Source organism: Catharus ustulatus, chromosome 6 (assembly GCF_009819885.2).
Source record: "Catharus ustulatus isolate bCatUst1 chromosome 6, bCatUst1.pri.v2, whole genome shotgun sequence".
In the NCBI taxonomy this organism is placed as follows: Eukaryota; Metazoa; Chordata; class Aves; order Passeriformes; family Turdidae; genus Catharus; species Catharus ustulatus.
In genome coordinates this window covers 12,982,973-12,997,899 of record NC_046226.1, presented here as the reverse complement: position 1 = coordinate 12,997,899, position 14,927 = coordinate 12,982,973, and the positions used below count along the sequence as shown (strand labels likewise).

The 14,927-nt window shown below is 36.2% G+C and overlaps 1 protein-coding gene across 1 annotated transcript in view; it reads right to left on the bottom strand.

Moving 5' to 3' along the window:
* Positions 1 to 268: 268 nt before the first annotated feature.
* Positions 269 to 14,927, bottom strand: part of SETD3 (SET domain containing 3, actin histidine methyltransferase) — a 62,391-nt gene continuing 47,732 nt past the window's right edge. Inside the window, exons 8-13 of the mRNA XM_033062607.1 lie at positions 13,404 to 13,518; positions 9,106 to 9,180; positions 6,282 to 6,448; positions 5,561 to 5,646; positions 3,654 to 3,814; positions 269 to 3,039 (exon numbers count right to left, since the gene is read on the bottom strand). Of these exons, the coding sequence (XP_032918498.1) occupies positions 2,596 to 3,039; positions 3,654 to 3,814; positions 5,561 to 5,646; positions 6,282 to 6,448; positions 9,106 to 9,180; positions 13,404 to 13,518 (1,048 nt within the window). The 3' untranslated portion in view covers positions 269 to 2,595. The remainder of the gene's footprint in view (positions 3,040 to 3,653; positions 3,815 to 5,560; positions 5,647 to 6,281; positions 6,449 to 9,105; positions 9,181 to 13,403; positions 13,519 to 14,927) is intronic.

Genomic DNA, 14,927 nt, shown 5'->3' with positions numbered 1-14,927 from the left:
TCTTTCTTACAGGAATACTTTAGATAGCTAAACAGAAGCAAGATTTGGCATTTAGCCTGGGATTAGTGTGAACAGCCTCTTAACCAAACATTATGAAGAAAGTTAACTTTAAAATGCTTTGAAAGGTCTGTTTTCATGACAGATGGTAATAAGGGCTCATCAGTGCCAATTTTTTTTGTTTTCACCTCAGTTTTCAAAAGCTTAAGTTTTAGGTTAGTGCTTCTGAAGGAACCATTACATGCATAGAGGAAAAATGCAAATTACAAAATTAGATTACTCACTATTTTTATTGTGTGTAACATATTTTTCTAAATAACACTAACAGATGAAGAGTAAGAATTTGACCATGCACTCAGCAGAACACTTTCCCTTTTTTTTACTAGAATCCTTTTTTGTTTTTTCCCCAGCTATTTGTCCTTTAATCTTTATCCGTATACCTGGACAGATACTCCTCTCCCCACAGACCCCAAGAGATACAGCAGTCAGCAGCAGGTAGAGGTTTTGTTTGTATAATACACTCACTAGTGAAGACATGGTAGAACTATATTTTATTCGAGAAAACCCACACATTCTGCCCTGTGGTGACCACAGGCTTTGCTAAGCCATAGATATTAGCAAATACTGGAACAAAATACAGTGTATCAGATTGAATCAAAGCATTTAAATTCTGAATTACAGTTATAATTTTCAGGGAAGGCTATTTTCAGAATTGCATCATAGTATCTAGTACAATGTTGTGCAATGTACGTGGCAAAACAGAAATGGAGTATTGGTCCTAATAAAAACCAAAATGTAATGACTATTGTATGACATTTAAATTGTCGAGACAATTCCATAACATTCTACCAAAGGCAGCATATAGTTACAAAAATACTGGTCCAGCATCTTGTTAGTGATGAAGCAATATCCAAGGTGCAATGGCAACATGCCATTCTTAGTGAAATATTTTTTTAAAAAACTATTTTTTTCTATTTTCCCCACACTGATATTAGCTGAACACCAGAACTTCTATGACAACCTGAAAGAAAGTCACTACTCAAACGTGTATTGCACCAAAGATTGATGCAAAACCACATTTTCCAGATTGCAGGATAAAAGAAGCAAAGTCTAATAATACTATGAATGTGCCAAAAGATGTTTTACTGCAACTGATCTGAGCAGTTTGCAACCTCTATTTAGCTTTGAACAACTGTCCATTCTATCCATCATCATGAACTTAAGGATACAAAAGTAAAAGACAAAGTCCTTAATACTGAGAACAGGATTAAACCACTTCATACTCCTCTGAATTGATCCACAAAATAAAAGTATTCTGCCCTCCTCTCCTCCTAATACCCTGGCAATTTCAAAGTCAAGCCATGGAATTACCCTTGTTCTGATATTGCACAGTGCTAGGATTATATTGTTTCCACCTAGAAGTTCAAACACGTACTATAACAGTGACCAAAACTGCTGGTGACAGTAGACCTGCTTAAGTTGTGGAGGTATCCCAAGAAATGTGCATTAGATGAAGACACAATCTAAATGGCAAAAACCACTGCAGACTTGGTTGTGGTTTGGACTTGGGCCAAAAATACATAAACCTGCTTGCCATTTCCTTTGAGGAAGCAGGATCAATTAATATCTTAACCAAAAGACAAAGTCGAGTAAGATCAGGTAATCATGTGACATTCAATCTTACATTCAACAACATAGAAATGAAGGAGTAGCAGACAAGAACATTATTTTTCTTTTAATAATGATTTAGTCAAAAGTGTAGCTTTGAAATCTCTAGCTCATTGTGAAAACCTGAAGAAGCTGGGAAGCAACCTCACTTTGATCAGTTTAAAGCTGTGGCTTGGCCTATCGCTTTCAAAATCTCCAGTAGCTCTGCCAACCTTGTAAATAAAAACTACTACCTGGAAATAAAAAGTAGTCAGCCTTTAAAAGTTTGTGAATGTTGTGTTATAGCAGCCTAACTCTGACTGAAGAAGAAAGATACTTTATACAGTAAACAAAGGACAAAGTAAACTGAAATCATCAGAGATCACTTTAAGTGTATACAATTTGGATTCTCATTGACATTTAAAACTACCAATCATAAGGTTGCCACCTTACCTTTTTCTGGACTGGCACACCTGATTTTAAACAGGTTTTCCTCCAGTCTCCCAAGTTTCTGATCCTCTCATTCAGTTTTCTGCTGTACTGCTCCCCTACCTTCTTGCTGAATACCGAGTCAGTCCTGCCTTCTGCTTTTCTTGGCAGGAGGCAGAGCAAGCTTTTAATTTCGGTAGTCAGAGTGACAGAACAACAAACACACAGCAGATAGAAGAGCTTAATTCTTCCCCAGGAAGAAAATACATTTGGTTCAACAAAGGGCTGCAAAATCTTCCAAAGGCACCTCTTTCCGCAGTTTTTGCCTGAAAGCAAGATGGCAATCTTAATTGAAAAAGGATGCTAAATCTTTTAAATAACTTAAAAATTCATTTTTATATAAAGCAGCAAAACCATTTTTCTCTGCAGAAAGAGAAATGTTAACAAAGAAACACACCAACATAAATGCACTGTTGATAAACTTCAGCTAGTTTAATTTCACAAGAAAGTAAAATTTTAGGACTATTCTTTAACCTCATCAGTACTTTCTGAAGAAGATTCTTTGGCATCTTCAGTCCCTCTGTTGCTTTTCTCTTTATTAAGATTTTCACTTTCTGATTTGGTCCCATTAAATAAAGAGTTTTCACCATTTACAAACCCATTCTCTGTGACTTCAGCATCAATAGCTTCATCAATCTTTAAGTCCCCTTGCTCTTCCACATCTTCTAGGTTTCTCAAGACAATAGGGAGTCTAGAGTCTGCCACAGTGTTCTCCAACAAGGCAATATGGCCCTTGTCATACTTGGGAAGTGGAGCTCCATCTGCCATTTGTTTGGTATAATACTCTCTGCTGGCAGCTGCGCTCTTCACTGCCTTCTCCAGGATCTCTTTTTCACCCAAGCGCAATTTGATGGCCATTATCGCATGTGGAGTGAGCTCATGAGTCTCCAGGAAGGACTTATCGACCTGTTAGAAAAGAAAAAGCAAGTCTGCTACTAACACCCAACCACAATAAAACAGCCCCTCACCTCATCTCTTTCTCTGAGCAGGAAGTGACACCAGGCTCTCCAGACAGAGCCAAATGGACACGAGGAGGGTCCGCAAGGAGTCCCAGTGACAGTTGTCATGGAATCATTAAAAAGTTCAAAATTTCTGAACATAAATCAGTTAACATGACAAGTAATGTTACTTCACAAATACATGCAGCACTTAGGTTCACTTATACATTTGCAATAGGAGCATATTTCTTTGCAGTCTGGAGAATGTAACTAATATACAACAAGTTGAAACTGATTCCCCATCTTATTTGCAGAGAAAAAAGCAGGCAGTCTCTACTTGGAAAATCAAAGGAAAAATACATTAACAAAATTACATTAACAAAATTTTCTGTTTTGCAATCTTATTTGATTTTCCTTAGATAATGCAAAACTGTTTCTGCACTTAAAAAGTACAGAATGAATTATGTACTAACATTCAGATTAAAGTTTGCAAAGACAAGATGGAGGAAAAAATATCTTTTCCTACAATCACAACACACAGAAGAATTCAGACATTTAAATGACACACAATGATAATTTTACCTCCACAGTTGTTTTATAGGTTTTCAAAAGAAGGGATGCTCTGGCTTCCAGGAATGTCCAAAGCTTAACTTCATTGTCCCAACTAACAGGAAAGTCAGAGTTGCCCAGAGTGAAGATTTTGCCAATCGCGTGTTCACCTATCAAGTGCTCCTTCAGCTCTTCTGCAATAAGTATAAAACCAATCTGTTAAAAAACAATCTCACCATTCACTCTGTCAGCTGACAAACTGCAGAAAGATTTATTTTCAATCGTGCATCTTTGAGCAGCTAACAAAAAATAACCCTCTCCTCAAATAAGAATTATCAGAGATGTTGCTTTTTTCTAGTATTTGCCTCAAGGAGACAACTGGAAGTCTTGAGGTCAGCAGGAAGTGGGCCTTCTCTCCACTTGGAAATAAAGATACTTTAGATATCAAAGCCTCTCATGTGCAAATCTGTCTCAGTGAAACAGAATGTTTTGTAAAATCATTCATAAATGAAAAGGAGTAAATTTGTAAAGAGTTCTGTAAACTCTTAGAGAATATAAGGAACAGGCCAGAGAGCGTGCAAATAGCAATGGAATTCTTTTTCCTATGGTCTTAGTAATCTTTTTCAGTAGCAGAAACTACCTACAGGTGGTCAGAAAAGACATCCATCAAAACTCGAGAGCAGGAAACATTTAATCAGCTCCTTGACACTACACAAATTTCATTAAACTTTTAATCAATAAATTTGACTACTGCAAAGCAGTTATCACAAACTCGATACATCCAAGAGCCTGCATGTAGTTTCTCAATAAACAGTTATCTTAAACATTATTTAAGACACATAAATAAACTGAGCACAATCATACACCACAGAAATGCAATTAAAGCATTCACTAGCTATATTTTCCTCTCCAAGCCAAAATTCACTTCATCATCATCCTAAAATTTTCTTCCCTTGAATTTACTTCCCAGAAATATCAGGCAATTGGAATAGATGGATGTTGTAGATCCCTTCCAACTGAATTGTTCCGGTATATTCTAATTTCTTAGTAAGGTCTAAAAGATGGATGACAGGAGGAAGTGAAGGCATGACACTAAGTTACATTGCTCTTATTAAAGAAAGCAAATAGACCACGTTCAAAAACTCAACTGCTTCCACATTATCTGCACAGTATTCCTAACTGCAAGGGAGTTCTCTCACTGTCATGACAAACTGTCACATCCATAACCTTCAAAACTGCATCTAGCCAGCAAGGAGATATTATGGGCATTTAATAAGAAGTTTCACATGCACAAATAAGGTGAATATTTATTAAATTTATTTTTGCCCCACAAATAAAAGTAACAGAAGAGAAACACTAGAAAGACAGTCAGCAAATACAGAAATTTGTTTTAGATTATTAATTACCAAAATATTGCCTATTTCAATTACAAATTACTAAAATATTGAAAATACTCAACTTTAAAATGCCTCTTCCATATTTCATACTTAAATTATTCCAGTGGTCATGGAAAAATGCTGTGATTTTCCAGTGGTCATGGAAAAATGCTGTGATTTTAAGCATGTAAACCCCTAGATCTTGTATGATCCTGTTCTGCAAACTATTTTGAAACCTAAGAGCTAGAGATCAAACTCCAAAGTTCCCTCATTCACAAGAGTCTTGGAGATTAAAAGAAATAAAAAATGGTATAATCTCATGCTTTCAGAGTTACTGAAATATTCCCTTAGATGACATGGTCAAACATTGGTGTTCTCAGTAGCTTATAGATTCCTTTTGAAACTTTAACTTCTCAACTTTTCTGATCTTCTATCTAATGTTTTATATAAATGTCTATCACATTCCTACATTAACAAAAAAACCAATCAAAATTCCCCACAACAAGACAAACATAGGTTTGGTTAGGTTAGGCTAGGTTAGGTTAGGTTCATAAAATATCCTACCTTCACTCATACAAAACACTCGAAGAAAAGCCAAAAGCTGGGCAGAGATTGCAGGCTCAGTGGAGTGCAAGGCAAAAACACTTGAACTAATAAAAGAAACAAACAACAACAGTAGATACAAGGCCAATTGTCATATCTTTGAACTTATTTCAACATAAAAGATCCTAAGATACACAACATATGTGCTGCTACAAAAGTAACTTTAAAAAAATTAGGTAATATTAGCTCAAACTGAAAAGCTTCCCTAACCTGTATCTGAAAAGAATTATTGTCGCTCCAGTTTTACACTTAAAATTATTTGATACACCTTTCATAATAAATTAATGAAACGTAATGTTTCATGTCTATGGTTCCTAACAGTCCCTCTGGACTGAAATGACTAAAGGAAAATGCTGTGATTCACATATTGAGCATTGTAGTACAGTTGCAAGGGATAGGAAAGAAAGTAAAACCACAGATTGCTTCAAATTAATCCTTGCTCTGTTTTTGTTCAAATGGTTATTAAAGCAAAGGCTTTTTTCCTTATATATGGTTCAAATTAGATGATAATATTGCTCAGAGAACTTCTGTAAATATAATTACAATAACTTTAATTTGCTATACAAACAGAAGAAATATTACACCTAAGAAAATCATCACAAAAGAGCTTCATACATGCTCTACTGGACACTATATACTTTGGAAATGTTTTTAAAAACCCACGGCATTGTGCTTTACTTACGTTGGGATACCAGCACGAGCTAAGACCTCTGCCTTCATAGCATACAGCCTGTCACTTTTACTCACGCCAAGCTTTATTTTCACTCTGTCATGTGAATTATTATCAAAGAAAAAACCACTGTGGATCACAAATTCAGCGTTTGACCGAGTGCCATAAAAAATGTAAATCTAGAAGGATGAAAAGAGAAGTGAAGGGACAGGAAAAAAGCTTAAGATCAGTTCACAAAACTGACATAATTTGAAAGTTATTTTCTAAAAGAGTTACTATTCTGAGTACAAGGTGTATTTAGTTATATGAACATGCTTTGTTTTCTGGTGTTGACTCAAATGCTGTACATAATGTGGCAATTACACTTTAGAGGTAGATGTAAACATATCCATGTAACAGAGACTTCGAAAGGCAAGAAGAAATTATTATTCTGTATTTTAAAATAAAAATGTTCTGGTTTCTCACACTGTCAGAAAATACCAGCATATGGAAATAAGCTTTCAAAGGCTTATTAAAGGCTGAAAAAAATCAGAGACAAGGAGAGTCCATTAAAAGAAATGGTGCTTCTGGAGTCATTTTTCCCAACCAAATGTCCACTCAAAACTATACTGCTGATAGATCAACTTTGCTTTCATTTAAATGTTACCTTAAGATATGGATATACCACAGTACATCATACAGAGAGATCTGAACTGTGTTCAGCCAGTATTTATTTTTGTTTTACTCTGAACTCTTTTCTATAAAGATATAGTTACTTTAATTCACATTTTAAAAGACATTTCTAAATATAACCTGCAGAATGCATTTAACTCAGGTCTAGGCAGTATGAAATTCATGGGACTAGAGGTCAGAGTAGCAATTGTATTCTCCTACATCAAGAGAATATTTTCCCATTTGTGTTTGATAACAAAATTGTCAATCAGAAGAAAAAGTTCCAGCAGTTACAGAATTCCCTTCAGAACCTCAGGATGCAGAAGTGCTCTGGATGCCTGCAAGCTTCCATTCCTCTCTAGCTGACAGAGAAAGACACAGTGCTCTCTAAAGGGCTCAGTAACAGCAGTGATGCCATTTCCTTTCTCTGTTTTCAATTCTGTGTTAGAACTACTTACCCTAAGCACTAAATGCTTAGGTATGATATTGAATTATAGCAGATATGATACTGTAAAACGCTCATATGATGAACACATCACCTGCCTAGGTATAGTAAGGCAGTGGGTAAGGAGAGAGTTGCTCACGTCCTCAAGTTTTAAAACTACTCTGATACATCTCATATTAAACTAAAAGTCACATATCATGCATAGATTACACAGTATGCTCTTACACTCCAAGACAAAAAAACAATTTAACAAAAACCCAATTAAACAGAGTGACTATTGCTTTATTTCAGGCCAGTGTTTGATAGACTCTCTGGACTTCTGCTGCCTAACATTTTTAAGTAGTAAAAGCATGGATCATACATTCTTCCTGCTGAAACTGTTAAGAAATAACATCTGCATGGTATATTAAAGGACTGAAGCATTATATAATTAGAGCTTTAAAGATGTCACTAACAGTTAAAGTTTGCACAGAAATTCTGATAAATAGCAGACAATGTGAAACTACTAAAATAAAATTGAAATATAGGAACCCTCTGTAATTGAAATGGAGAGAGCAGCCAGAACAACTATATGACATATCCATTGCCAGCTGTGGAAAATCATAAATTGGATCACTTCTGGAAAAACTGTGGACCCCTTTTAACTCATCACACAACTGGAAAAAACAGAAAATATTTGACTACCATAACAAATTCTGAGAGTGAAAATATACAATCGCTGTAAACCTCAGCATAGCAATGAGGATAAATACACTTCTGGAAAGATGCATTCAAAAAAGAAAAAAATTCAGACACTTCTTTGTCAAAAAATATACCAATACATAAGAAAAATTCAAATCAAAATATCATAAATTGTAAGACTGGTAAAATAATATAGTAAAAGTAATAACTCAGAGGCTGAGTTACAAAACATTTCAGGGTGTTTCATGGACAATGGCTTTGGCCATGCTGACTGCACAGGCAGTAGTCAGAAAAGGAGTGCTTCTCCACTTCAGGGTTTAGGTTGGCTTCTGACACAGCACAGGGGATTCCTACACTCCTGGAACCATTGTCTTCAATGCATCACTAGTTTGGACACTTAGTTTTGGTTTTGAGCAGTTCTGATCAAAACTCTGGATTCTGAACTGTTGCATGCATCTTTGCAAGACCCTCCTGCTGTCTCGGGATGAAGAGGTAAACGCATGCATGCCTGTGTGAAAGGGATGGAATGTGTTTTTAGGCTCTTTCTCATTTCCACTAAACATTGCAATGACAACAGCATGGGATAAAGTGACAGGCAACTGCACTGCATTTCACCTCTTTTAAATGAAGGCTAACAAGAAAAATAAGCCAACAAACACCATTGTTAAAAAAGACTCTACAGTCCACAATTGCAGACAAATTTTAAAAAATATTTCTTTGATCCTTTGGATACAGCCTTTTACCAAGATCTTCCAGAACACCAAACTTAGTGACTGCGTATGTTCACTCACCAAAGATTAAAGATTTCAACTAGTCCTATGAAATATGAGGAATAAAACTATCCTACATTAGGGTTCTACCAAGTGATAGAAAATATTCTGAAAAATGTACATGTATTTTGTTTGGTAGCATTTTCACTCAGAATTAGCTCAGTATAATAAAATTCAAATGTAGCAGAGATTAATCCACACCACTACATTATTAAAATTTTCTAGGGGGTCACCAAGTGTCCCCAGAATTTAATGAAACAACAGTAATGTAGACAACTCTTCACACTACCTGTTCTCCAGCCTTGAAATCTTGAAGCGCTACACATTCACACCGGTCATCTTCCAAATTGTAGCCTGTAGTGATCTATTCAGGAAAAGAGTGACAAAAGCACCTTTAGCATTTTATATTTCTCTCTCCCACCACTGACAAATTTTCCTATCAGAAATAAATATTAACAATAGGAATTGCACACATTCCTTTCTCAGCACAATAGAATATAGCTGATAGTGATTGCCTTATGATTCCTGAGCAACCTCTTTTTTTAAAAAAACCTCTGCATTAGAGAAATCTAATGGAGGAAATAACCTACCTGAAGTGAACAGAAGGCTCTGAGGAAAGTACCCTCCATAGAGCACAGACAAAGTACCATGCTAAAGCCAGCAGCTTGTTATAAAGTTCTGGAGCTTTCAGTCACTCCCATGAGGCCCAAGGGAGCAAGGCACTGACAGCTCTATATGCTGTGCTTTATCCTTCAACTGCCAACACATTTTTGATCTCTCAATGAAAAAGGATTAGATAACTGTGGATCTTTAGGGGATACAATCTTCAGAGAATTATAATTTACTTGAAAATAATCCCTTTATCTAAAAGTTAAGTAATACTCTTAAAATGCTAAAAGGATTTTTGTGATGGGAGCTGGCAATGGAAGAGGATAAACTCTCTTGACAAACCTGTACTTCCCCAAAAACAATTACAAAACTGTAAAGGGGTCACACTAACAAGTAAAGCTATCCTAAAAATGTAATATTTTTATAAAGTGACAAACAGCATGTTCTTGAACAGTATGACCAGAGATGCAGCCACAGGATGGAACATAAGCTGCTGAAAATCAGAAAGCAACTTTCATGGTAGGTAGTCTGAGTTCAGTACTGACAGAGGTAACTTATGGAAAAATACACTGTGAGCCTGGGGAAAAACATAGAAGCCGAAGATTCTCTCTCAGCCTTTGAAAATAGAAGCATACTTTTTTGTAAGCTGACATGACTTGTGGTATACCCTAATTCCCATCTTGGATGCCGCCTGTCCAAAGACAGAACTCCTCAGATTAATTCAAAAGCTTGGTTGATGGTTTACACATTAATATTTTTGCACTGCTTGCATCATTAAATGTGCATTTGTCAGCCAAAACAGTGCTTTCAAATGGAGCAAATCCAAAATGTCAGCCCCAAGTACGGGCAGCCTGGTCCTGCAGACACTTGCAGAAACCTCCCTGTGCAGATGCCTCACTGCAGGTCTATTTAACAGGTTTGTGGCATGCAGGGATCAGTAAAAGAGAGTAATGCAATACTAAGCCTGCTGAGAAACACAGGCTGCAGTACTTGAATGCAGAAATTCCTGTGCATTCTCTAATTTGGACCACAAAATTTTAATTAAGATCTTCGGTTTAGAAAGTTATCCCACCCTGAATTGCAGGTTACAAATGCTAGAGGATGACAAATCTACCTTCCTAGTTCAAATACAGTCATCTTCTGAAAAACTGTACCTTTCATCCAAAAAAAGAAACTCTTGACCTGTCCTGAAATTTCCTTAGTGTGTAAAGTCTGTGAAATAGTTCTGAATGTGAAAAGTCCACTCCAATCCCTTGAAATTCTGGTGAAACAGAAGGTTTTCACAGACTGGGGAAATTCCAATATTTTAAGAGGAGGATTCTGTCAGTTTAAGCATGCTTCACTGGAGTACTGATCTTTATTTTAAATTTTTATTTTCGCCTTAAAAAAAAACCCAAACAACATACAAAACCCAGCAGCACTTCTGAGAGACTTTTCTATAAAGCATAATGGAGTGCTAGACTCCTATTTCCTATTTCTTTTAATAGCAGTCACGTAAGAGAATTAACAGGGTGTTTACTTCTCTTCCCACATGATAGCTGACAAATTGCATCCCTTCAGTTTTATTTCTGAAGCAGACTGATACATGAATTTCAAGTTGTGTATAAAGCATGCAATAGTCTCTTGGTCAGTGATTAAGGATGGACTCAGCCCAACAGACAGAATGTAGCTTATTCAAAGCTCTGTCAGAACTGGTAATCAACCTCTGACTGTCAAAATACAATCCCACTAAAGAATAACAATGAGAAATGCATGAAGACAACCATTTTGAAATAGTTCTTAGAGGCAGGTTGATCTAATTAATAGTGTCAGAAGCAAGAAAAAGCTGGATGGACCTAGTTCCAGTTAAAATCCAAAGAGCATTTTATTATCTAGCTCATGGAAAGGGGCCCTGTGGAATAAAGCAAGAACAGGAATATATATGGTAGTTGATTGACTTAGGAGGTATTTCGGCACTATGTGGAATAAACTAGACAGGGGTGCATTCAATGTCATCTTTTGTTTAGTACTCTCCTGCAATGAACAACAGTTCCCTTCATGTATTTTAAAGGGATTGTGCTATGATTAGAGCAGAGCTCACCCTCACCTCACTCAACAATAATATAAACTACAATACAGGCAGCTTACAGTTATCTAAGCAGTCACCCCCCCCGTCCCATTTCTAATAGTACAAGGCAATTAACACACAACAGAAATGTAGTTTTAAGTAGCTTTTCTTAGCCCATTAACAATATTACACTTTTCTATCCTTCCTGAATTTATATACATTTAAATTATTTTCTGCAGAAATATGAAATAAATGATTGAAATCTTTACATATATACAAAATATGTAAGTTCAGCACAACCCCCTTTGCCCTTTAGGATATACTTCAGCATAAAAAAATGTTTCCAATCCTGATATACTACCACATTAGGAGGTTTGACTCCAGAAGCTGGCTCCATATCAAACCAATTGTTAAACAGCATAATAAAAATAAAAATTACTTTATCAATTTAAATAGAAGTTTGAATGAGTAAAACAACATAAATAGCTGCTCTTTTAATATATGCTACTTAAATTTTCCCTCACAGAACCTTGATTCTCTTCCTCTTTACTCTAATCCCAACTTTGAAGGCATTCATTAAGAGCTGTCTAATGAATACAGACAAGTCTCTGCAAAAGCATCTGAAAGAGATGCCCAGCAGGAAGAGGGTACAGGAAGTACTGACGCTTGCAGCTACAACTTATATTACAAAAATACACATTTCTGAATTTTAAGCAATTTTCTTTATACTGAAGACTCTCATATGAACTTTATTGCTAAATCAAAGCTGTGAGATTGCATAACAAATAGGCAAAGGCAAGAATCACTGTTAAAGAACAACATGTAATCACCTTGCAATAAGGAAAAATAAATAAATAATGAACGCCAAACACTTGCAACTTCATAGCCTAGCCTACCCTGCTGTAATTGATACAGTCATAGTAACACTAAATTAGCTAAATGTCAAGTGAAAAACAACTTGTTTTACAGTTTATTAATTTAAAACAGACTTTTTTTATGCCAACAGCATTAACACATACTGCCTGCTGTCCTAACACTAAGGTCAACTCTCCCACAAAAGAAACAGACCACTTGAATAGTCTGGTCATATGCAGTGCTTACAATAAATAGTATCTACTGGAAACACAAGTAGGGGGTATGACTTTTGAAGTGTACATGAGCATGACTAAATAACTTTGATAAACCAGCCTCTCTGGGTTTCCTTTTCCTCACCTCAGCATTAACTAGTCTGTTAATGAAATCAGGAATCATCCCCTGAACTAGTGCACGTAAGCCAAAATGTCAGCAGGTCTGACTTTCTATATACATATGTCACCTTTTAAATGTTTAATACGCCCTGAAGTAGTATTTTTGCATTTTGTTTCTTTGATGTAGTAACAGATGTACTGTTTTTGTTGAATTAGGCTTTGTTCTTGTTGCTGTCCTATAACAAGGCTCTTTGGGCACGGTTAGGAGAGCAGGCAGTATTTCTTAGTAGCAAATCTCTAACTACTTTCCCTAGTGGTAGCTCCATCAGTGCCTGCTTTCCATTCTCAGAACAAATCTGTCCTGTACTGTGCATCTTTTTCAGCCCATCAGAAACAAAGCTCCATGTCAGGAGACTATTCAGACTTGTCTGGACAAACTATTTCATGTAAATGAAAACTCTAAAAAGTACATTATATGTACATAAGACACAACTTTATGCAAGTATCAAATCACTTGTAAAGTTTTCTCTAGCTGAAGAAAGCTCTCCCTGAAAAGTTATCATAAGATATTTGAGAAACTGACAACTCTTTCTTTCAGGTATTAGTTTTTTAGGGTCTCTTGGGATGACAACATACCTGTGTTAAGAAGCATAACGGAAAGTATTACTAAATTGTTGTATAGCAGTTGAAAGGCTTAATACTTAAGCCCTAAAGTCTTTCAGCAACACTGGAAGAAATCCTTACCAGTCCATTAGTATGATTACACATGTCCCATAAAGGTATTAGAGCCAGCGTAACTCTGGAACCATCTTCTGTTGGAATCTGGTTCTGCCGTGTCATAACAGAGGAAACTGCCCATCTGTAGAAGTTAAAAACATGAGATGGTCAATGTTCAAAGCATTAAAATACAATTTGCCATAGTCCCATCTGAAACAAACATTTAGACTGAGAGTTTCCAAACTTAGTTTCCTTAAAGATCACACTGACTACAGGAACAGTAGAAGGCACATCACTTGCAGGAGAAGTAGCAGTTCCCAGGTTTCCAAGACATGCACACAGAACAAATACCAAACCAGGATCCCTCTTTTCTCTTCACACCTTCCACTGATTGCATTCCTCAACCAGGATCCCATCCCTATGTCAGCTTCTGCTTCCCAGCCTTTCACCATATATGTACCTCACATTACCCATCCCAAACCCAGGGTGTCCTGCTTCTGCAGGTTTTCCTGCTGGGCAGTCAGAATTCTCATCTACCTGCAAACTCTTGTAAGAACCAGGATGTATTTTCCTCCTCACTCTATAAAAAGCTTATGTACTGCATGAACTGGAAACCAGCGCAACCACCTGACACGAGTAATCTTTTGTAAGTGTTTCTCTTCAATTTTCAAGATTTTGGCTTAGGTCAGCTGCTAAATTTTCTGCTTAATAGAACCGAGAGAAAAAAAGCCACAACATTCCAAACAGATATCCAGGTAAACAACATGAAGAGAGTATTGCGTAGTTCTTTAGCACATGGACATCATTCAAAACCCTTCAAAGTCAGGTTAAATAAACAAAATGCAAGCTAACTTCTTAAACATAAAAATCTTCAGAAAAGCTTAGAATTTCAGTATTTTCTAGAATTTTATTTTATAACTGACAAAAATTAATATTAAACACCAGTGGAAAAAAGAATCTTAGTTTCACCATGTTCTGGCCTTAATACATGTATGTTTTGTGAGGTCTTTTTTGAGGGGAAAGAAGGATGTCACCAGGAAGTCAAAATAATTTTAATTCCTACAGACTCCACTACAAACATGTACTTAATACACCAGACTTCCTGAAGGACTTCATCAGAAGGACTAGACTGCTATGAAAGACAGCGGCAAACTGAAATTTACCTAATTTTTAAAAAGAAAGTTAAAGTTAAATAGTGGATAATTCTGATGTACAAACACTGTTTGAAACACAGTAACAATATGCTTCTTGTTAATTGCTGTAATTTGTCTGTAAAATTTTAGACCACTTCACTTGTAAGTTGGTGTGTTCCTCAGCGACCCTTTAAGTGAAGGAGGCATGCTTTGGAAATCCCGCTTTCATAGCCTTACCCACAAGTACAAGTAGGCTAAAAAATCCCTCATGAATGCCTTTTATTAATGCTATTTTAATCATTTAACAGAATTAAAGCTCTCCTTATCTTAATTATTATTCTTTTAATCTTAGTTCTGTCACCCCTTATAGCACCTCCAAGTGACACTCATGCTTCATGCGTACAACTTCGTTCTCCAG